Genomic DNA, 24,714 nt, shown 5'->3' with positions numbered 1-24,714 from the left:
GCACAAAGATTCAGAAACACCACAACATATTTATATGTGAACTGACTGACACAAACAATAAATAGACACATGCGCGCACGCACACACACACACACACACACACACACACACACACACACACACACACACACACACACACACACACACACACACACACACACACACACACACACACACACACACACACACACACACACACACACGCACACACACAACCACACACCAACACACCCACCTACACACACACACCAACACACCCACACACACCAACACACCAACACACCGACACACCAACACACCGACACACCGACACACCTACAGACAGACAGACAGACAGACAGACAGACAGACAGACAGACAGACAGACAGACAGACAGACAGACAGACAGACAGACAGACAGACAGACAGACAGACAGACAGACAGACAGACAGACAGACAGACAGACAGACAGACAGACAGACAGACAGACAGACAGACAGACAGACAGACAGACAGACAGACAGACAGACAGACAGACAGACAGACAGACAGACAGACAGACAGACAGACAGACAGACAGACAGACAGACAGACAGACAGACAGACAGACAGACAGACAGACAGACAGACAGACAGACAGACAGACAGACAGACAGACAGACAGACAGACAGACAGACAGACAGACAGACAAGCATGCATTTACGCATATAAACATATGCATGCACCCACTCATGAACACAATTAGGGACATATGCGTTTGGGTCAATTCCATTCCACCTCCTGTATAGTAAGGAATAATTGGACATGAAATTTGAATGGGAAAATGCTAATAACTGTAGTATGGTACTTTTCAAATTAAGTGCTAGTCCAATGAAATGCCTGAATGGGCTGGAATGTCATTTGAATTGACTGTAACTCTAGTGAGAGAAAATACTCAAAACGACCAAACAACAGATATGAAGAGAGCGAGACACACTCTCCAATGCCCTCCAAAATAGCCTAGGCCATTGAGACATTTTCCCATCTGATAATCTCCATATCATCTGAAATGAGTTCTAGGACTAAGAAACGGATTTCATGTGGATGGTTGCAATGGTATTTTACCATCTACAACTAAATGGGTTTGAATCTAAAGAATTCAACCATAAAATCTGATTGTCAAATGAAGCAATGAAACATGATTCAATGCCTGATTGAGTCGAGCTTTGTTTTTCACCAATCAGGATCTACTTACGAGTATAGGCATGTACAGCGCTGTTAGTTATAGAGCTTTAGTTGCTATGTTACTTAGCTACATGTGTGCAGTATTATGGTATAGTGACTATATAAAATGCGCAATAAATACCTAAAATCTCCCTTGGTGCTGTCTATCTATACTGTATAACCAAGACAAGACAAGGCCCTTGTCTTTTGTTATCACATGCTACAAGGTCATCATCAGACTACAAAGGAATGTGTCCTGTGGGTGTGCCTGTCCCTTTGAGAGTCCATGTCATCGATTGATTGGCTCTCACGGCTGTCACTCACCTTCCTCTCCAGACTGTCATCTCCCTCTGTGGAGCTGACACTGTCTCGGAAGCGAGAGCGAGAGGGGCGGTGCCTCCTGGCTTTGACGGACAGCTGGGCACGCCCCTTCTGTATGCTGTTGTCCAGCAACTCTGTCTCTGGGATGGCCTCGTTCAGGTCTGAGGGAAGATCACAGAGAAAAGTATGATATTCAGATCATTCAGGTCTGAGGGAAGATCACAGAGAAAAGCTCAAATAAGTACTGGACAAAGATTTGAGAAGTGCTTTTAACAGATCCATTTGATGCAGAATGTGTTACAAGGAAAGCCCAGACCTAAACATTAGGCTACAGCTATTATAATATCTTAATTTCACCTGGGATCTAGAAAGATAAACTACTGGGCAAAAGCTAATTCCCTTCATGTAAAATAAATCATCTAATGTCTGTGTTACAAGAAGGTACAAGATACTGTTATACCACCTTTTTACATGTCATTAAACTGAGGAGTTTAATTGATTAAATGAAATGTGTTTATCTGATCCTCCCCCTGCTGTAACATCCTCTATCTGTGGTGAACCCAGAGGAACGATCCTTTTGCCTTTGACCTCTTGACCCCAATCTGAGAGCCCTTCAGCGTTTCCATCAATTATCTCTCCCTCTCCTCCCCTCATCCCTTCCATTCTTCACTCCATTTATCCAGCCCCCAGCCCCCAAATACATGACAATTAATCTATATAATCACATTGGATGTTCCCCTGTGACTGAGTCAGCAGAGGATTGTGGGGGATGAACATTGACCTACGACCTGGTCCTCTCTTACAGTGCCTTCAGAAAGTATCCACACCCCTTGACTTTTTCCACATTTTGTTATGTTACAGCCTGAATTTAAAATTCATGAAATGTTGATTTTGTGTCATTGGCCTACAGACAATACCCCATAATGTCAAGGGGGAATTATGTTTTAGAAATGTTGACAAATTAATTAAAAATAATAAGCTGAAATGTATGAGTCAATAAGTATTCAACCCATTTGTTATGGCAACCCGTAATAACTTTTGGAGTACAATGTTGCTTAACAAGTCACATAATAAGTTGCATGGACTCACTCAGTGTGCAATAATAGTGCTTAAAACTTCTTCAGGATTGGTGGGTCCCTCACGGGACGGTTGAGCTAACGTAGGCTAATGCGATTAGCATGAGGTTGTAAGTAACAAGAACATTTCCCAGGACATAGACATATCTGATAGTGGCAGAAAGTTTCAATTCTTGTTCAGATAAACTGTCCAACTTACAGTAGCTATTACAGTGAATGAATACCATGCTATTGTTTGAGGAGAGTGCACAGTTTTGAACTTGAAATTTATTAATAAACAAATTAGGCAAATCTGGGCAGTCTTGATACAAAGGTTTTGAACAGAAATGCAATGGTTAATTTGATCAGTCTAAAACTTTGCGCAGACACTGCTGCCATCTAGTGGCCAAAATCTAAATTGCACCCGGGCTGGAATAATACATTATGGCCTATGTCTTGCATTTCAAAGACGATGATACAAAAAAAAATACAAAAACATCTGTTGGTTTTTCTTTGTATTGTCTTTTACCAGATGTAATGTGTTATATTCTCCTACATTCCATTCACATTTCCACAAACTTCAAAGTGTTTGCTTTCAAATTGTATCAAGAATATGCATATCCTTACTTCAGGGCCTGATCTACAGGCAGTTAGATCTGGGTATGTCATTTTAGGGGGAAATTGAAAAAAAGGGGCGGATCCTTAAATGATTTTGGAATGACTACCTCATCTCTGTACACGACTCATACAATTATCTGTAAGGTGAATTTCAAACATAGATTCAATCACAAAGACCAGGGAGATTTTCCAATGCCTCGCAATGAAGGGCACCTATTGGTAGATGGGTACATTGAATATCCCTTTGAGCATGGTGAAGTTATTCATTACACTTTGGATGGTGTATCAATGCACCCAGTCACTACAAAGATAAAGGTGTCCTTCCTAACTCAGTCCCCGGTAAGGAAGAACACCACTCAGGGATTTCACCATGACTTTATAACAGTTACAGAGTTTAATGGCTGTGATAAGAGACAACTGTGACTCCACAATACTAACCTAATTGACAAAGTGAAAAGAAGGAAGCCTGTACAAAACACAAATATTCCAAAACATGCATCCTGTTTGTAACAAGGCACTAAAGTAACACTGCAAAAAAATGTGGCAAAGAAGTTAACTTTATGTCCTGAATACAAAATGTTATGTTTGGGGCAAATCCAACACAACATATCATTGAGTACCACTCTTCAAGCATGGTGGAGGCTGCATCAAGCATACCCATAATTAGATATTTCTGTGTTTCGTGTTCAATACATTTGCAAACATTTCTAAAAACATTGTTATTATGGGGTATTGTGTGTAGATGGGTGAGAATTGTTTATTTTATTCAGGCTATATATAACACAACAAAATGTGGGATAGGTCAAGGGGTTTGAATACTTTCTGAAGGCACTGTATCCAGCCACAAACACAGTGCCTCTATCCCTCTACTAAACATTAGCTCTTTTCTTGGGAAGCATTGGCACTGTAGTAGGGATTCATGTACCACAATTACCTAATCAAACACGTATACAAGTCAAAGCAATTGACATAATACAATTGATCTATTACTTGTGAGAAATATGTCATTCAAATGTATTAGGCTTTTTCATTCTTCCCCTCGCCCTCTTCAGGAACAGGCGCATCAGTACGGTGATGGAGAGACACAGAGGGGCCAGATGTGAGTGAGTCAACAGCTAAGTGCTCTTGTTACGGTTGTTGTTTCAGAACGGAGGCCAGTGATGATTCATTGGCGGCCACGCCGCAGTGAAAGCGCCAACTAACAGGATTCATCCGATACCGGTCTCTGACCAGGCTGACGCTCAGATCTCATCACAAACTGTACTGTACCGCACAGGACAGCACTGACTGCTCTGTAATAGAGGATCTAACACCAGCCAGTCTGCCGAGACAGACTAAAAATAAGACGCAACAGAGGAAAGTGGTGAGACCTTTCATCAGTTATGAACCACACATGATCACTGAAGTTCTCTTCTCTGATGCTCACTGCAGCCATCCAAGTTTGGGCAAGATTATTATAATATACCATATATAGTAATTACTATCATGTCCCGGACAATATTAGGCTAAATAGCTAAGAACCTATTTTCAAAGGATCCCACCACCGTCACCAAAAGTAATAAAACGAAAAATAAAAGATAGAGAAAATATGACTCAAGTGTTTTGATTTGTGTGAGAATTAAGAGGAAATCTAAAGATCGACTCATTTTTCTTGACGTGCATATCCTCTTCCCTCTCTCCCATGGCTGAGTGTTCACTCTAATATAATTGGTCTTTAATCATGTAGAAATGCCCAGGCAGCACACTGTCCATGCAGGCACTCGGTGAGGTTGAGACACTGGGATAACGATAAGGAAGGGAGTGTTGCTGAACACCCTCAGACACCAAGGACATGAGGTTCAATGAAGTATTTAAAAAAAATACTTAGCAACAAAAATGTGACCGATTTATCTACAGCTCATTAAAATACATTGTTTTAGAATAGTTTTTAAAAAATATTCTGAGTTAGAATGTGAGGAAACGTTTCCCTGAACTGAATTGTGGTGCAGACGACTTCTGTTTTTAATTTAATGTAGACAAACAATTTAAACAGTATTACAGTTAATGGTCATTGCACCTAACATCAACTAAGGACTCTTCATGTAAACCTTATGAGGTATAGGTCTCTGCATATGACTCATAGCATTGGTAATGACACATTAATGTACTGTCATGACACCTATCTGTAGAATGGGGCCGGAGAGGATGGTTGACATCTTACGTGCTCCTAACCAACGTGTTTTTTTGTTTGTTTGTAACATATTTTGTACATTATGTTGCTGCTACTGTCTCTTATGACCAAAAATACCTTCTGGACATCAGAACAGCGATTACTCACCACAAGCTGGAAATAAACTTTTTCCTTTAACGAGTCCGACGTGAAGGATATACTGCTTTCCTGGGAACAGGCCCAAATCCCCTTTACTTGCCAGAAGAGAAGACAGACAAAAATGGGGAGGAGGTCGGGCTACCTTCTGAGAATTCGTAGGCGAGCGAGTAAACCCTCACTGCCATCCGTTCTATTGGCCAACGTGCAATCATTGGAAAATGAAATCGACGACCTACAAGCAAGATTAAACTACCAACGGGACTTTCAAAACTGTAATATCTTATGTTTCACAGAGTAGTGGCTGAACGACGACATGAAGAATAAACAGCTGGCGGGTTTTACACTGTATCGGCAGGATAGAACAGCAGCCTCTGGTAAGACGAGGGTTGCAGGTCTATGTATAGTTGTAAACAACAGCTGTTGCAGGATATCTAAGGAAGTCTCAAAGTTTTGCTCACCTGAGGTAGAGTATATCATGATAAGCTGTAGACCACACTATCTACCTAGAGAGTTTTCATCTGTATTTTTCGTAGCTGTCTACATACCACCACAGACCGATGCTGGCACTAAGACCGCACTAAATGAGCTGTATACCCCCATAAGCAAACAGGAAAACGCTCATCCAGAGGCGGCGCTCCTAGTGGCCGGGGACTTTAATGCAGGGAATCTTACATCCATTTTACCAAATCTCTACCAGCATGTTAAATGTGCAACCATCTTTACTCCACACACAGAGATGCGTACAAAGCTCACCATCCATTTGTAAAATCTGACCATAACTCTATCCTCCTGATTCCTGCAATAATTAAAGCAGGAAGCACCAGTGACTCAGTCAATAAAAAGTGGTCAGATGAAGCAGATGCTAAGCTACAGGACTATTTTGCTAGCACAGACTGGAATATGTTCCGGGATTCTTCCGATGGCATTGAGGAGTACACCACATCAGTCACTGGCTTCATCAATAGGTGCATTGATGACGTCATCCCCACATTGACTGTATGTACATACCCCAACCAGAAGCCATGGATTACAGGGAACATCCACACTGAGCTAAAGGGTAGAGCTGCCGCTTTCAAGGAGTGGGAGTCTAACCCGGAAGCGTATAAGAAATCCCTCTATGCCCTCCGACGAACCCTCAAACAGGCAAAGGGTCAATACAGGACTAAGAACGAATCGTACTACATTGGCTCCGACGCTCGTTGGATGTGGCAGGGCTTGCAAACTATTCCAGACTACAAAGGGACGCACAGCTGAGAGCTGCCCAGTGACACGAGCCTACCAGACGAGCTAAACTACTTCTATGCTCGCTTCGAGGCAAGTAATACTGAAGCATGCATGAGAGCATCAGCTGTTCTGAACGACTGTGGAATCACCGTCTCCTCAGCCGATGTGAGTAAAACCTTTAAACAGGTCAACATTCACAAGGCCGCATGGCCAGACGGATTACCAGGACGTGTACTATACTCCGAGACGACCATAGTCCCAGACTATTTACATTGCCCCCCCTTCCTCTTTTACGCTACTGCTACTCTCTGTTATATACCTCATGTGCATAGTCACTTTAATAACTCTAACTACATCTACATAAATACCTCAATTACCTTGACTAACCGGTGCCCCCGCACATTGACTCTGTACTGGTACCCCCTGTATATAGCCTCGCTATTGTTATTTTACTGCTGCTTTATAATTATTTGTTATTGTTATTTGTTATTGTTATTTTTTTTTGGGGGGGGGGTTATTGGTTAAGGGCTTGTAAGAAAGCATTTCACTGTAAGGTCTACCTACACCTGTTGCATTCGGCGCATGTGACAAATACAATTAGATTTATTGAGCAGTCTGAATAAAAGGGCAGGTGTGGCAGATCACACTAAATGACCAGAGATCCATTCTCATCTAAGAAGACCACAATGCACAATGAGCTCCAGAATAATGTAGCACTTCCACTGGACTCCAATTGACTGTGGTTGGGCAAATTTGGACCTCACTCTCTCTACACTGTCCTAGCTTACGACATTGTCTTAACATGAGGGGTTGAATTTGAGAATGAAAGTATAATGTCTATATGACTCACTATGGCTATATTCAGAACCCTGTTGTTCATCCATTAAAATTGTGATTGCATCCCAAATGGCACCCTGATCCCTACTTTTGCACTACTTTTGACTAGAGCTCTATGGGCCCTAGGGAATAAGGTGCCATTTGGGGTGCACTCTGTAAATCAATGTTTGTGCTGCTCAGTGACCCAGCAGTGGTCAAATGGAGGCAGAGTGACATTTTCCACCTGTAGTTCTGCCATCAGCTTACTGACAAGGAAGGTTGACCTTTCGCCCACTCTGTGCATGTTATGGGCTACATGCTCAGAGATGGAGGAGACCTGTCTCCAATACCTTTTCATGTACCTCACAGTCGACGAAAGGGAACCTCCTTTGCTTTGGAAATCACGACTCAACAGTAGCCATCTGCTATCTTACAGAAACATTGTAATCTGTCCAAATTTAAAACAGCACACAGTACACATATCACCAGGGGTCAGGGAACAGAACTGAAACCGGAAAGAACGTCATTTTTCAAGGAACAGAATCAAAACCTGGAACGAAAGTGATCTATACTATTCTTGAACAGAACCAAGGGAACCGGTTAATAACCTTTTACATTCCGGGCATCCATTTGCAACAACAACAAAAAATGCAACAAAGTTTCTATGCAAAGCCCTCACTCTTTTTCCAGTGTCTGCCTGCCTGCTAGCCTTCTACTGAATTTACAAGTATGATTCAGAAATTTTTTATTAGAGAAGAATGGATTAACTTTTTCAATGCTAGTTAAGGATACTAAATAGTTATCACGTTTGACATTGGATTTATTAACTACAAATGTTTTATTTTGATTCTGGTGCAGCTCTGCACACACACGCTAGCTAGCTAGTTTTGGTCCAACGTTAAATAATCTCTCTGAAGTTCAAAGACATTCAATATTCCTTCATAGAAGCTGCTCCTCCATCGGTATAACTCTGAATATTAATGGTTACTTTTTTTTGGTTCAAACCGGTTCGGAACTTTCTTTTGCCGGTCGGAACAGTGGAACTGAACAAAAAACATATTGGTTCTGTTATGAACGATACGATTGGGGGGGAAATGGTTCCAACCCCTGCATGTCACACTTCCCTCCAGAAATAGAATTGAACACAGAGGTTAATTGCTCTAGTAGTGTTGTCTAGTGGTACATCCTTGCACAACAGCAGCACACAAAGTTAATTTGTATAGATAGACACCACTGGGTCTAGCTTGGGCTATCGAGTCCAAAACCACAACACTCAGTGTGGTAGAGTGTAAGGTTCATTAAATTCAATTTTACGCAATCTGGGGGTGAATGGAATTGAGTGCTTTGCCGTTTCAGATTGGTGCTGCGTTCCTCCAGTTGGTTTACTATATGACACGTGCTTTGTATCCGGAAGCAAGGTTTGGTTCAGTATAACTGAAGCCTTAAACAAGCTTTATATCAAGAATATCAGTGTAAGGTTTGAGTGGATATAGATTCTCGGCTTATACGATTGAAACTGTATTGCGTTAGGTTGGGTTCAGTGTGTTATGGGCTGTGTGCTACGATAGCAGTGGGACTGCTAGTTCAGTATGGCATTGTCTTTGTGGTTCATTGGATGAGCTGTGCATTGGCTGGCTCCGTGGTTCAGTATTAGGATGTACACAGACCGTAATGAAGGCAGACAGGCCGAACTGCCGCAGAGGGAAATTGTTCTGCTCGCCCCCGCCTACGTTCTCTACCACATTTCCACTGAGCGAGTCAAGGGAGACCAAGCACAGCGACCCCAAAGACAACAGACAACAACAAGCTATTTTACAGGGTGAATCCCTCACGTTAAACAACAACATTTCTTGGCTCCAGTATCTCAACCCTCCTGTTCACATTGTTGACAACATTATACGAGACAACATGGAGGAGTAAAGCGGGGTGAAGAAGGAGGGTGAACTGAGAATCACCTCTTAATTTTTTCCCATTCTGTTAGCCCCAGCGGTGCACATTATCCCCCCTGCTCTTATTAGACCTAGTCTCTGTGCTAAGAGGCACCATTAAATATTGACCAAACCAAGCCACACCCCCCTGTCATCCCCCATAAGCCATCCTCCCACCCCTTATTGGATTCTACACAGACCATACATAGAGTAGGTAGGAGACAGATATACTACAGCCCACCCCCACTATAGGTCTACTGAGCGCACTACCCCCAACTCTATATTTCCCTGTGGACCTTTCTAGAGAGGTATGAAGGTCAATCTCACAGCTGCATCACTAGAGGAAAGTGTGCACAGTATATTAAGAAAACGCCAGAGAGCTGGCGAAGCAAACAAGATACGGTCAGTTCAAAAATGTCTACGAGTGTCGCCCACTGCCACATCTTGAGGCTGTCAGGCTGATCCACCGGCTGTGTAGTTTTGTCTAATTTAGTGACTGGATATCTGAAAGATGTGCTGTGGAGACACACACACATGCATGCAAACACACTCTAAAAATACCTCACATCCGAGCCAGCGAATGACAGGCAGGTAGATGCACGCTTCAATGTTAGCTACGTGAATCCATAATACAGTTGAAATTAATGTTTTTTAGAGGAGTTCAGCAGATTTGGGGCGTCTGGGCCAATAAGACAGTGGGTTAGAGGGGGGCGGGTATGCAGAAGTCGGCACATTGGGGAATTGGACTTGACACCGCTGAGACCTGTCATGACTGTCTTGATCAGGTCAGGTTACAGGAGACCACAACCCTACAGATTATCTCTCAACCCCAACAGAGGAGGAGAGATCTAGGGGTCTGAAGACGTGGGTGGTTTTATGGCCCCCACGCCCCTGATAAATCTCAGGCCACAGACAAATTCCTTTGTCCTGTCACTATAGAGAACCAGCCTCAGGAACATTAAACATGAACTAAAGGGACTTTGGAACAATGGTTTTCGTCAGCCACAATGGTGGTCATGACGATAGATGGACTATGAAAATGTATGTAATTTTTGTTCTGTTATTAAGGTTAATAGATGACGTTATTACGAAAACATTGTAATGTGAAGGGTTTTCCTAGTATATGTTTGATGTTTATACATTTTACGTTGTCTGGAACATATCCAAATCAAAGAGAATGTTTTGGGGAAGATGAAATGTTAAGTTAGTTGTCTAAAATGGGATTTGAGAAAAATCTAGCCCTTGCCTCATTAACTTGGTATGCCCAGAGAATTGCCCTAAAGGCGACCTTGCCCACTTCTGACCCAAGGGTATAAAACCTGTGAGTATAGAATTTACAACAAGACTTCGTGACCCCAGCTGCAGCAGGGTCTTAAAAAGTAAACAAACCCAGAATGCAACGCAAGTTTGTGGACAAAGAAATCCTTTTCTACCCAAGCTACGGATGAGTAGCTGTGTTTAAGCGGGTGAATTCAAGTCGAACCACCTAGCCTCCATCTCCCATCGTGGTATCTAAAGGGTTTCATTCCTATGCTGTGAGCTCTGAGCTACAGAGTTGTCTGTCCTCAGAAGACCCCTTCAAGAGAAAGGGGTGAGGGAACAGACTCCTAATCCAAAAAGGACACTGACAAGACGGTCAGAGAGGTGCGCCGGAGTAGCGCATCATCGAATAGCTGAAGGCCTATGCAGAGAATCCCCGGAGATCATTCCCACGTAATTACATCATTATATTCTGACCCACAAGAGCGGCAGTTTGAGACAAGGCTAGGTTTAGAATAGCATAGCTGACAAATTCACCCAAATGTATATTTCTCGTGTACTTCTTTCTGTCCTCTCTCTTTTTTACATTACATTTACATTTAAGTCATTTAGCAGACGCTCTTATCCAGAGCGACTTACAAATTGGTGCATTCACCTTATGACATCCAGTGGAACAGCCACTTTACAATAGTGCATCTAAATCTTTTAAGGGGGGGGGGGGGTGAGAAGGATTACTTTATCCTATCCTAGGCTCTTTTGAAATTCCCATTGTGGGTAACACGCGCCATGGTGTGTTGGCCCGTTATACTAAGTTCTAATCAATATCCTATAATGTGTTTTGTCTATGTGTATCTTTTATCATCATTTTAGCTTTTTAGTAAATGAATATTCAACTAAGATTGGTGTGGTACGAATTCATTAGTGGGATCCGGGTCCGTGCAGATTCACGGGCTATACGGTGTTCAGAACAAGACTGTTAGAGGCAACTGGTTAATTAGCGGCTGTTGTAAAATCAATATTCTGATATTCTTTGAGTTCATTTTGGAAATAGAAACTCAATACAAACTAGTTTTCCCATGGTGCCCCAGGTTAATGAGTTAATAATTGCTTGATTCAGTTAATCATGTAATTAGAAACTTGTAATCATTCGATGAGCAACAGTCGTCACATTAACTAATACAACGTCACAACAGACCCAAACAGCCCACACAAAGGATGATGTTCCACATTAGTGCTGGGGTGTCTTATTCAGGGAGAGGTGACCTGGGAGCTGTTCCGAAGGGGAATAGGGAGTATTTATAGGACTCTGACTGAGAGGTACTTGCTGGTTTCAACGTTATATACAAAGGTGCTGTGATGTAGAAGTCTGAGTCATAGCCTCTTTAGGAATTGATTTTCTTAAAATAGGACATGGAGTGTTTGTGTGTGTATGTGTGTGTCTGCATGCATGTGTAGCCTGACTGGACCGCTCTTTAAGCTGAGAAGAGCAGTCATGATATTTCATAGCATAGGCCTTCCCACGTATCATTACAACAACAGACGCCCTCATGTTCCACAGATTTCCCTGACCCATGGTATTCAGAAAGTTATAGGTCCAGCGCACAGCACAAACATACAGTAGTTTATGCCAGACACACAACACACAAACGTTTTATTTCTGTGTGCCTCATGTCGTGTATCTTTCTTTGAGAGATACGCACACAAACACACAATCTTCGATAGTGCATCTCAAATACAACACTCATTAAATGTGCGAGACACAAAACACACACAGAGAGAGAGAGAGAGAAACACTCACCAAAAACATTTTCTGTCTCCTCCAGCTGTGTGGCAGACATGGCGCAATGGGCACTGTGAAGAGAGAGGGTGTAGAGAGAGAAAGAGAGAGAAACAGAGAGGGCGAGGGGGGTAGAATTCTAGATTAGGTACTGTAGAAACAAAAACCTAACAAATAGAGGGAGTGAGCGAGAGAGAGACAGAGTGCAATCAGTTGCTGCATTTATGTATATGGACAAGTTTAGTCAGCCGTGTGACCAGCCTGCAGCCCTTTACTTAGCTTCACCATCCCATCATCCAACAAGCCTCCTCGTCTCGTCTGTCTGCTGCAATGCTTAGCCCTGTGGCTGTTTCTCCCTGGAAGAACCCTCAAGGAAATCACATTAGGAATTTACCAGAAAATGAGCAGCGACCCCCCCCCCCCATTTCTACTCACTCACAGATAAAAACACACTCATGCGCTAATGGGCACGTCTGCTCTGGAGCATAGTCGTCAGGGTGATTGATCACGAGGGCTCAGCTGATCATCACACTGCTGACCCATTTCCCTGCTAGCCAGGTAATTAAACATGCAGCTAAAGAAGAGAGAATGGAGGGATGAGAGGAGAGCACAAACACACACAGGGGGTTCCACACTGCATGATAAAGGCTGCATGATAAAGGCTGCATGATAAAGATGGATGATGTGTGCATTTGGGCTGGAAAGGGGTTTGTAGGTGGGTTAATGCATTACATCTCAAATGGAGGGCGTTACACTGTCATATAAAGTATAGACATTTTAGTGGATCAAATTGGAAATGTATATTCGAACTAACTCCACAAATAAAATGGATAGAACATTCAGGATCAAATGAAGACAAAAGGTTGTTGTAAATGAAGATGATTAAAGTTGCCCCAAGCCAGCTTGTGTTGTCCTGCGAATCACCCAATCTTGTGCCCATTAACCCCCATATCTTATCTGTGAACTCCAATCGACACTCTGGACAGCATCCTTTCTACAGTGGCTTGTAAAAGTATTCACCCCCCTTGGCATTTTTCCTATTTTGTTGCAATACAACCTGGAATTAAAATGGATTTTGGGGGGGGGTTTGTATCATTTGATTTACAAAACATGCCTACCACTTTGAAGATGCAAAATATTTTTTATTGTGAAACAACCAAGAAATAAGACAAAAACACTTGAGCGTGCTGAACTATTCACTCGCCCCAAAGTCAATACTTTGTTGAGTCACCTTCTGCAGCATTTACAGCTGCAAGTCTCTTGAGGTACAGTGCCTTGCGAAAGTATTTGGCCCCCTTGAACTTTGCGACCTTTTGCCACATTTCAGGCTTCAAACATAGAGATATAAAACTGTATTCTTTTGTGAAGAATCAACAACAAGTGGGACACAATCATGAAGTGGAACGAAATTTATTGGATATTTCAAACTTTTTTAACAAATCAAAAACTGAAAAATTGGGCGTGCAAAATTATTCAGCCCCTTTACTTTCAGTGCAGAAAACTCTCCATATATTCAGTGAGGATCTCTGAATGATCCAATGTTGACCTAAATGACTAATGATGATAAATACAATCCACCTGTGTGTAATCAAGTCTCCGTATAAATGCACCTGCACTGTGATAGTCTCAGAGGTCCGTTAAAAGCGCAGAGAGCATCATGAAGAACAAGGAACACACCAGGCAGGTCCGAGATACTGTTGTGAAGAAGTTTAAAGCCGGATTTGGATACAAAAAGATTTCCCAAGCTTTAAACATCCCAAGGAGCACTGTGCAAGCGATAATATTGAAATGGAAGGAGTATCAGACCACTGCAAATCTACCAAGACCTGGCCGTCCCTCTAAACTTTCAGCTCATACAAGGAGAAGACTGATCAGAGATGCAGCCAAGAGGCCCATGATCACTCTGGATGAACTGCAGAGAACTACAGCTGAGGCGGGAGACTCTGTCCATAGGACAGCAATCAGTCGTATATTGCACAAATCTGGCCTTTATGGAAGAGTGGCAAGAAGAAAGCCATTTCTTAAAGATATCCATAAAAAGTGTTGTTTAAAGTTTGCCACAAGCCACCTGGGAGACACACCAAACATGTGGAAGAAGGTGCTCTGGTCAGATGAAACCAAAATTGAACTTTTTGGCAACAATGCAAAACGTTATGTTTGGCGTAAAAGCAACACAGCTCATCACACACCATCCCCACTGTCAAACATGGTGGTGGCAGCATCATGGTTTGGGCCTGCTTTTCTTCAGCAGGGACAGGGAAGATGGTTAAAATTGATGGGAAGATGGATGGAGCCAAATACAGGACCATTCTGGAAGAAAACCTGATGGAGTCTGCAAAAGACCTGAGACTGGGACGGAGATTTGTCTTCCAACAAGACAATGATCCAAAACTTAAAGCAAAATCTACAATGGAATGGTTCAAAAATAAACATATTGTCACGTTCTGACCTTTATTTCCTGTGTTTTGTATTTAGTTAGTATGGTCAGGGCGTGAGTTGGGTGGGCAGTCTGTTTGTTTTTCTATGTTTTGGGTATTTCTATGTTTCGGCCTAGTATGGTTCTCAATCAGAGGCAGGTGTCATTAGTTGTCTTTGATTGAGAATCATACTTAGGTAGCCTGGGTTTCACTGTGTGTTGGTGGGTGATTGTTCCTGTCTCTGTCTTTGCACCAGATAGGACTGTTTTGAGTTTTCACATTTCTTGTTTTTTGTAGTCAGTTGTTCATGTGTACCTTAACGCATTAAAAAGAACCATGGACAATTACCACGCCGCGTATTGGTCCTCTGATCCGTTTCGCCTCTCCTCTTCGGAAGAAGAGGAGGAAATTCATTACACATATCCAGGTGTTAGAATGGCCAAGTCAAAGTCCAGACCTGAATCCAATCGAGAATCTGTGGAAAGAACTGAAAACTGCTGTTCACAAATGCTCTCCATCCAATCTCACTGAGCTCGAGCTGTTTTGCAAGGAGGAATGGGAAAAAATGTCAGTCTCTCGATGTGCAAAACTGATAGAGACATACCCCAAGTGACTTACAGCTGTAATCGCAGCAAAAGGTGGCGCTACAAAGTATTAACTTAAGGGGGCTGAATAATTTTGCACGCCCAATTTTTCAGTTTTTGATTTGTTAAAAAAGTTTGAAATATCCAATAAATGTCGTTCCACTTCATGATTGTGTCCCACTTGTTGTTGATTCTACACAAAAAAATACAGTTTTATATCTTTATGTTTGAAGCCTGAAATGTGGCAAAAAGTCGCAAAGTTCAAGGGGGCCGAATACTTTCGCAAGGCACTGTATGTCTCCATAAGCTTGGCACATCCAGCCAAAGGGATTTTTGCCAATTCTTCAAGGCAAAACTGCTCCAGCTCCTTAAAGGTGGATGGGTTCCGCTGGTGTACAGCAATCTTCATACCACAGATTCTCAATTGGATTGAGGTCTGGGCTTTGTTGAACCACTTGAGTGTTGCTTTAGCAGTATGCTTAGGGTCATTGTCCTGTTGGAAGGTGAACCTCCGTCCCAGTCTCAAATCTCTGGAAGACTGAAGCAGGTTTCCCTCAAGAATTTCCCTGTATTTAGCTCCTTCAATTCAGTTCCCCAGTCCCTGACGATGAAAAACATACCCAGAGCATTATGCTGCCACCACCAATGCTTCACTATGGGGAAGTGTTCTAGGGGTGATGAGAGGTGTTAGGTTTGTGCCAGACATAGCATTTTCCTTGATGGACAAAAAGCTCCATTTTAGTTTCATCTGACCATAGTACCTTCTTCCCTATGTTTGGGGAGTCTCCCACATGCCTTTTGGCGAACACCAAATGTGTTTGCTTTTTTTTTCTTTAAGCAATGGCTTTTTTCTGACCACTATTCCGTAAATCCCAGCTCTTTGGAGTGTACGACTTAGTGGTCCTATGGACAGATACTCCAATCTCCGCTGTGGAGCTTTGCAGCTCCTTCAGGGTTATCTTTGATCTCTTTGTTGCCTCTGATTAAAGCCCTCCTTACCTGGTTCGTGAGTTTTGGTGGGCGGCCCTCTCTTGGCAGGTTTGTTGTGGTGCCATATTCTTTCCATTTTTTAATAACGGATTTAATGGTATTCCCGTGGGATGTTCAAAGTTTCAGATATTTTTTTATAACCCAACCCTAATCTGTACTTCTCCACAACTTTGTCCCTGACTTGTTTGGAGAGCTCCTTGGTCTTCATGGTGCCGCATGTTTGGTGGTGCCTCTTGCACAGTGGTGTTGCAGACTCTGGACCTTTCAGAACAGGTATATATATATATCTATATATACTGAGATCATGTGACATTTAGATTTCACATGACTTTATTTAACTTGTGACTTCTGAAGGTAATTGGTTTCACTGGATCTTATTTAGGGGCTTCATAGCAAAGGGGTGAATACATATGGGCGCACCACTTTTTCGTTTATTATTTTTGAGATTTTTTTTATTCCACTTCACCAATTTGTTCTATTTTGTGTATATCAAATACATGAAATCCAAATAAAAATCTATTTAAATTACAGGTTGTAATGCAACAAAATAGGAAAAACGCCAAGGGGGATTAATACTTTTGCAAGGCACTGTACTCTACCTTATCAGACAACTCTAATGGATGGTTGCTCTGTGCTGTAATGGAGGCTTGGGGAACACAGTACTGGTCATTATATGGCTACAGTAACAGTTGTAAGCATTGGACAGAATAGTTTGCTGCAGTCTGTGAGAACAGTGGGCGATTATTTTCTTTAAAAACATAGCTGGGCTTTTGTTTTTCTCTTCAAAATCCACTTCTACCAGAACTGGCCTGGGGGTTAATCCAGCCAATAATAAACTTACTGCATTAGAGTTTGCAACAAACATCACATCTGTGAGAAACTGCCTCAAGACACTTCTGCTTCTTCGGACGAAGAAAGTATTATCCAAAAGTGCAGCGTCATCATAAATGATACCCCCTCTGTTTTTAGACATTCCGTTACTCATCCGTTAATACAGCGAGCACTAGGCAGCATAGCATCCCCTTTACAACACCATCAAGAGTCTCATGGAAGGACTCATTGAATATGTGACACCAGATAGCTCCATACTCCTATTGCTTCCCACGTGAAAGCCAAGCAACCCCTTTATTTAATTTAAATCAATGATCATCAGAGAGGATGGAGATGAGGAAAGGAGGCCATTCGATAGCATTGGGACTCAGCCTAAATCTCCCCTGGTTTGTAGATGAAGAAGCCACTAACAGTGTGCTGACTGCACCAGCTACCAGGCCCAGAGGAGAAGAGTGGAGGAGGAGAGGTGAGTGGGCAAGGGGCCCAGGAGAGAGAGGCCATCTGCTGCCTACTGCCCGTGGTCCTGTGTCCCTGGCAGGGCAGCCCTGGTCTCCATATGGACCTAACCTGGAAGAGGGGACACCTTAGATATGCTGCTGTGTCCTGCACCTAGTTAGCGCAGCACAGGAATATGTGTGTGTGGGAGGTGGATGAATGCTCTCTGTGCGTGCATGTAGGTGTGAGTCCCGGTAAGAGTCAGAAAACATATTGAATGTAAAGATAAGTCCTGTATTAGAAAAGACAGACATCGATAAACAGACCAAAAGGGCAAGAAAACACGTACAAAAGTGGGATGAAAACATCAATGTTAGCTTAGTGAAGGAATCATTTTACAGCTCCAAATGACTCACTTAAAGAGATGACTAATATTGTCCGGAAATAAATAAATCATAAAGTGCTTTTTATTGTATTTTTTATTTAACTAGGCAAGTTAGTTAAGAACAAATTCTTATTTACAATGACGGCCTACACCGGCCAAACCCAGATGAAGCTGGGGCAATTGTGTGTCGCCCTATGGAACTCCTAATCACGGCCGGTTGCGATACAGCCTGTATGAGTCATTATTTCGATAACCTCGTCTAGTAAGAAGTTAGTGTATCAATACATCCACTTGTTGGGGAGAGAATAGGGACACACACAGATATTCCTGAGAGAGCAGGGTGTTGCAGTACATCACATAGAGGAAACGCCCAGAGAGAGAGCTGTGTGTGTGACAGATACAACAGTCGCACACACACACACACGAGCATACACATCCAGTGGAGAGAAAGAGGGAGAGCGGTTGGGGAGAGTAAGAGAGAGAAAGTGTGTGTGAGAGAGAGAGAGAGAGAGAGAGAGCGAGAGAGAGAGAGCGAGAGAGAGAGAGAGCGAGAGAGAGAGCGAGAGAGAGAGAGAGAGAGAGCGAGAGCGAGAGCGAGAGAGAGACAGCACACAAATGGATGGGTGGTTAAAAGGAGGGAATTTACTGTCTGTAGTGTAGTGCAGCAGATGACTGAGATTAGGAGAAAGACAGTGATGAGCAGAGCATCATCCTCCATAAACCAACTAGCTAGTGAGCCGAAGCAGTACAGACAGTAGATGATTGAATAGTAGGACGTGCTGTACTGATGGTTTAAAGGGAAACAAACTGCACACAGAGACATAACATTTTTCTTCACAAGTTCATCTGACTCTAGGGAAGTAGATAAAGGCTTATTTGCCAAAATCCTGAACTCCACCTTTAAAGGTGAAAGATACTCCATATGCAATCTGCTTAAATCTGTGATTTTGGTTCAAACTATTCACGTCGCATAGTTTGTTTGGGAAAAATCATGTCACTGCCTTCCCTCCTTGGCGGGATGTCTGAGGGAATGTCTCATAGTATTAGCAGCAGAATTGAGTCTCGCTTTGCCCCACTCTGATGCTATGTGGGAAAGGAGTGGGGGCTAACAGTCGATTCTGGGGTATGCAATTTAGGCAGCGCAGGCCTCAACCCAACCCCCCACTTCCCTCTCATGACCCCTATTCCAACAAATCTATGGGGTGGCCTCTGCCAGAACATGGTTCATTAAAACATACATGAGGTGTGGACAGGACACAGATTGCCACACACACAGATATAGAGATACATGCTCTCAAACACTCAACACACACAGCACACATTCATACCCAGGTCCCAAGACAGAGCGTCCCACCATGGATGACTTACAGGGACATAAAACTAGGGAGAGAAGAGAATGAGTGTTGAGGCAATATACTGTCTCTGCCTCCAGGGAATGGTCTCTATATATTTGGCAAATGGGATTTCACACGTGCGTGGGCACGTGCACACACACTAAACCTTCACAAGACTGACACACAACGTGGGTATCAACGATAATGGCCTTACGAACACACACACACACATACACTCTCTCTCTCTCTCTCTAACCCTGTGTGATATAACAATAATGTAAACAGCCAGCTTCTCAGAGGTTCGATGAAGCCGTACAACCAGTCACCCTCTTGAGGAGGAGTCAACGGGGTCAGAGAAGGTAGGGATGATGGATGAAGGGAGGGCAGGAAATATGAACCGATCACTTCCTGCAGACAGAGACAGGTTTAGGGGCTGAGTGACGGCCATGGGGCCAGACAGTTGGAGGAAAGTGGCCTATAAGAAGAGCTCAGTCCAAGATAACTTCATGTACCATTATACACTGTCCACAACTACTACACCACTACTTTATGTTGAATCCAAGCTGGCTCCCTATGTTCACATTGTTCCACTTCCTTGTGACCTTTCCATGATAATTGATAGGTGAAACAATAGGATATAACTCCATTAAAGTTCTCAAACAAATTGAGTCCTCACAGGTCAGTGCCCATGAAGGAAAGGAAACTAGGAAAGGAAGACATTTCAGACTGCAACGACACAGTCCTATGGGGTGTCATGGTTTATAAGGACAGTGTATCTTTCCCCATTAGTTACAGCATTTTACCACTGGACATGATGAGAGGGCCTTGCTCGTTAGGCTGTGTGAACACGCCGTGTCCCATCTGTGTGTTAACGTGTTAGGAACAGCACAAACAACCCTGGGGGAAGACAGACACTCTCTCACGTGGCGGCGAGAGAGAGATAGAAGGAAGAGGAGGACGATGGAGAGATGGAGGAAGAGAGAGAAAAAAGAGGGGGAGAGGGGAGAGGGAAAGAGGGAAGGAGAGGCAGATATTTAGAAAGATACCCAGAAAAAAGAGAAATGCATAGAACACATTAAGCTCCCACATTTTAGAGTTAAAATATCTCACTTTCAGTGTATTGCTAAATGTTGCAACAGACCTCAGGAGAAATCAAACGAGGGGAGTGAAGGAAAACAGTGAACAGTAGCTTTAATAGCATGACAACAAGCCAGACAGAACTACATGGGTCAATGCAGCTGAATATCTAATAAGCTCTCTATTCAGTCAGAGTGAGGATGCCTTGGCTTGAGTGACCGCACCAAACGAGACAAACACATCCCAAAGCAAGCACAGCTTGTTCCCAAAAGAGGGGGTTTGTTCCCAACAACAAAAAGCATTGTCGGGGGATAGGGCTGGCAGGCTCAGAGAGGAAGAGGGAGAGAGAGAGGAGCGAGAGATAGAGCGAGGACCAGCGAGGAGAAAAGAGATGATAAGAGATAGGGAGAAATAGAGATGAGAACAGAGCAGGGCGGAGAGAGGAAAAGACTAGAAAACAAGATCGAAATCGAGACAACAACAAGGTAAACAGTCCGGGCGGTAAAAACAGTGCAGCTCACCTTTAAAACGTGTTCCCCTTAGGTTGGCACTCAGTCGACATGGCAGACTGGCATAAGGCCCTTGTCTCCACTGGCAGCACGGCAGGCAGAATGCGTATCCCGGGTAACGGCAGCAGCGTTGGAAGAGACAGAACAGAATGTATCCACTGGGCAAAGGCTGGCTGCCTGCTTCCTCCTGCACAACCCAGCACTACAGAGCTCTGCTCTGCCACAGAGCACCGTCAAGGACAGCCGAGAAAGAGAGAGGGAGGAGGGGAGGGCGGGTAGGAGAGAGAGAGGGGGGGGTAGAGAGGGTGGAGGGAGGGGAGAGAGAGAAGTGGGAGTGGATGACAGTGTCTAAGGCAGAGCGAAAGGAAAGAGAGAGAGGGACAGGAGAAAAATCAAGAGAGAGAAAGAGAGAGAGGCAGGCTGAGGTAGGGACACTCATGCACACACTCAAGCACAGCTGTCTGGTATGATGGAGAAGGCAGCGCTCTCAAGCAGGTCCTGGTGATCCAGCCCTGGTGTGTGTGTGTAGGGGGAGGATGGGGGCAGTGAGAGCCTAAGGGGAGGAGGAAGAAGTAATGGAGGAGGGGGAGGAGGGGGATGTCAGTCAGCAGCACTCCACTCAGCTTATTATCAGGCCACTCAAGGAGATGTGAGATGCCTCTCTTGTCTGCCTGGGGAGACACTGAAAAGGAGGAAGAGGAGGAGGTTTAAAAGGGGATGGAGGGAGGATAAAGGAGATGTCTCTCGTTTGCCTGGGGAGACACTGAAAAGGAGGAAGAGGAGGAGGTTTAAAAGGGCATGGAAGGAGGATAAGGGAGATGCACTTCACAAGACAGGTGCATCCGCTACAGTCCTCCAATAGAGATGTAAGTTGCGCCTGGCCATTAAGGTGGAGCTCTGGTGTGATACATTATGGCAGGGCTTGGCAACAAGCATTTTTGTTTTCTCCAGAAGAACAGGGCCCAGATTCACAAAACCTTCTTAAGTTAAATGTTTTCCTTAACTATAGACTTATGAAGAAAGTTAAGCAAAGTTGATTTTCCTCAAAAAGGTTATTGGAAATGTTCTTGCACTATTATGTTTCTCCTTAAGCAAAAAGTTAAGAAGAAATAGAATCTTAAAAATAAAGTTTGGGGTTTTTGTTCTTAATTCCAAGATGGCTAAACCCTTGTCTTAAACTCAGGGCTGTGAGAGAATAAACTCATGAAAGCAATTTAACATGTTTAATTCACTCACAAACTTAATCTGAATGTTTCAGTATTGATTATTTTGAACCCAAGAACATGTTTTAGAACAGCAGGACATATGCGAACATGATTGCCATTGCTAGCTAGATAGCGAGCTAAATTGGTAAGAAGATATTTGAGGATTCCGTAAGAAAATTTACATTTACATTTACATTTAAGTCATTTAGCAGACGCTCTTATCCAGAGCGACTTACAAATTGGTGCATTCACCTTATGACATCCAGTGGAACAGCCACTTTACAATAGTGCATCTAAATCTTTTAAGGGGGGGGGGTGAGAAGGATTACTTTATCCTATCCTAGGTATTCCTTAAAGAGGTGGGGTTTCAGGTGTCTCCGGAAGGTGGTGATTGACTCCGCTGTCCTGGCGTCGTGAGGGAGTTTGTTCCACCATTGGGGGGCCAGAGCAGCGAACAGTTTTGACTGGGCTGAGCGGGAACTGTACTTCCTCAGTGGTAGGGAGGCGAGCAGGCCAGAGGTGGATGAACGCAGTGCCCTTGTTTGGGTGTAGGGCCTGATCAGAGCCTGGAGGTACTGAGGTGCCGTTCCCCTCACAGCTCCGTAGGCAAGCACCATGGTCTTGTAGCGGATGCGAGCTTCAACTGGAAGCCAGTGGAGAGAGCGGAGGAGCGGGGTGACGTGAGAGAACTTGGGAAGGTTGAACACCAGACGGGCTGCGGCGTTCTGGATGAGTTGTAGGGGTTTAATGGCACAGGCAGGGAGCCCAGCCAACAGCGAGTTGCAGTAATCCAGACGGGAGATGACAAGTGCCTGGATTAGGACCTGCGCCGCTTCCTGTGTGAGGCAGGGTCGTACTCTGCGGATGTTGTAGAGCATGAACCTACAGGAACGGGCCACCGCCTTGATGTTAGTTGAGAACGACAGTTGTCCAGGATCACGCCAAGGTTCTTAGCGCTCTGGGAGGAGGACACAATGGAGTTGTCAACCGTGATGGCGAGATCATGGAACGGGCAGTCCTTCCCCGGGAGGAAGAGCAGCTCCGTCTTGCCGAGGTTCAGCTTGAGGTGGTGATCCGTCATCCACACTGATATGTCTGCCAGACATGCAGAGATGCGATTCGCCACCTGGTCATCAGAAGGGGGAAAGGAGAAGATTAATTGTGTGTCGTCTACATAGCAATGATAGGAGAGACCATGTGAGGTTATGACAGAGCCAAGTGACTTGGTGTATAGCGAGAATAGGAGAGGGCCTAGAACAGAGCCCTGGGGGACACCAGTGGTGAGAGCGCGTGGTGAGGAGACAGATTCTCGCCACGCCACCTGGTAGGAGCGACCTGTCAGGTAGGACGCAATCCAAGCGTGGGCCGCGCCGGAGATGCCCAACTCGGAGAGGGTGGAGAGGAGGATCTGATGGTTCACAGTATCGAAGGCAGCCGATAGGTCTAGAAGGATGAGAGCAGAGGAGAGAGAGTTAGCTTTAGCAGTGCGGAGCGCCTCCGTGATACAGAGAAGAGCAGTCTCAGTTCAATGACTAGTCTTGAAACCTGACTGATTTGGATCAAGAAGGTCATTCTGAGAGAGAGAGCGGGAGAGCTGGCCAAGGACGGCACGTTCAAGAGTTTTGGAGAGAAAAGAAAGAAGGGATACTGGTCTGTAGTTGTTGACATCGGAGGGATCGAGTGTAGGTTTTTTCAGAAGGGGTGCAACTCTCGCTCTCTTGAAGACGGAAGGGACGTAGCCAGCGGTCAGGGATGAGTTGATGAGCGAGGTGAGGTAAGGGAGAAGGTCTCCGGAAATGGTCTGGAGAAGAGAGGAGGGGATAGGGTCAAGCGGGCAGGTTGTTGGGCGGCCGGCCGTCACAAGATGCGAGATTTCATCTGGAGAGAGGGGAGAAAGAGGTCAGAGCACAGGGTAGGGCAGTGTGAGCAGAACCAGCGGTGTCGTTTGACTTAGCAAACGAGGATCGGATGTCGTCGACCTTCTTTTCAAAATGGTTGACGAAGTCATCTGCAGAGAGGGAGGAGGGGGGGAGGAGGATTCAGGAGGGAAGAGAAGGTGGCAAAGAGCTTCCTAGGGTTAGAGGCAGATGCTTGGAATTTAGAGTGGTAGAAAGTGGCTTTAGCAGCAGAGACAGAGGAGGAAAATGTAGAGAGGAGGGAGTGAAAGGATGCCAGGTCCGCAGGAGGCGAGTTTTCCTCCATTTCCGCTCGGCTGCCCGGAGCCCTGATCTGTGAGCTCGCAATGAGTCGTCGAGCCACGGAGCGGGAGGGGAGGACCGAGCCGGCCTGGAGGATAGGGGACATAGAGAGTCAAAGGATGCAGAAAGGGAGGAGAGGAGGGTTGAGGAGGCAGAATCAGGAGATAGGTTGGAGAAGGTTTGAGCAGAGGGAAGAGATGATAGGATGGAAGAGGAGAGAGTAGCGGGGGAGAGAGAGCGAAGGTTGGGACGGCGCG

At 44.3% G+C, this 24,714-nt stretch overlaps 1 protein-coding gene across 1 annotated transcript in view; it reads right to left on the bottom strand.

Annotated features, from left to right (window-relative positions):
* The window catches only part of LOC118384470 (sterile alpha motif domain-containing protein 14-like), a 40,871-nt gene extending 19,557 nt beyond the window's left edge, over positions 1 to 21,314 (bottom strand). The window contains exons 1-3 of the mRNA XM_035771040.2: positions 21,067 to 21,314; positions 12,514 to 12,566; positions 1,510 to 1,667 (exon numbers count right to left, since the gene is read on the bottom strand). Of these exons, the coding sequence (XP_035626933.2) occupies positions 1,510 to 1,667; positions 12,514 to 12,553 (198 nt within the window). The 5' untranslated portion in view covers positions 12,554 to 12,566; positions 21,067 to 21,314. The remainder of the gene's footprint in view (positions 1 to 1,509; positions 1,668 to 12,513; positions 12,567 to 21,066) is intronic.
* Positions 21,315 to 24,714: the final 3,400 nt, after the last annotated feature.

Source organism: Oncorhynchus keta, chromosome 5, assembly GCF_023373465.1.
Source record: "Oncorhynchus keta strain PuntledgeMale-10-30-2019 chromosome 5, Oket_V2, whole genome shotgun sequence".
NCBI lineage: Eukaryota > Metazoa > Chordata > Actinopteri > Salmoniformes > Salmonidae > Oncorhynchus > Oncorhynchus keta.
This window is presented reverse-complemented; position numbering and strand designations above follow the sequence as displayed.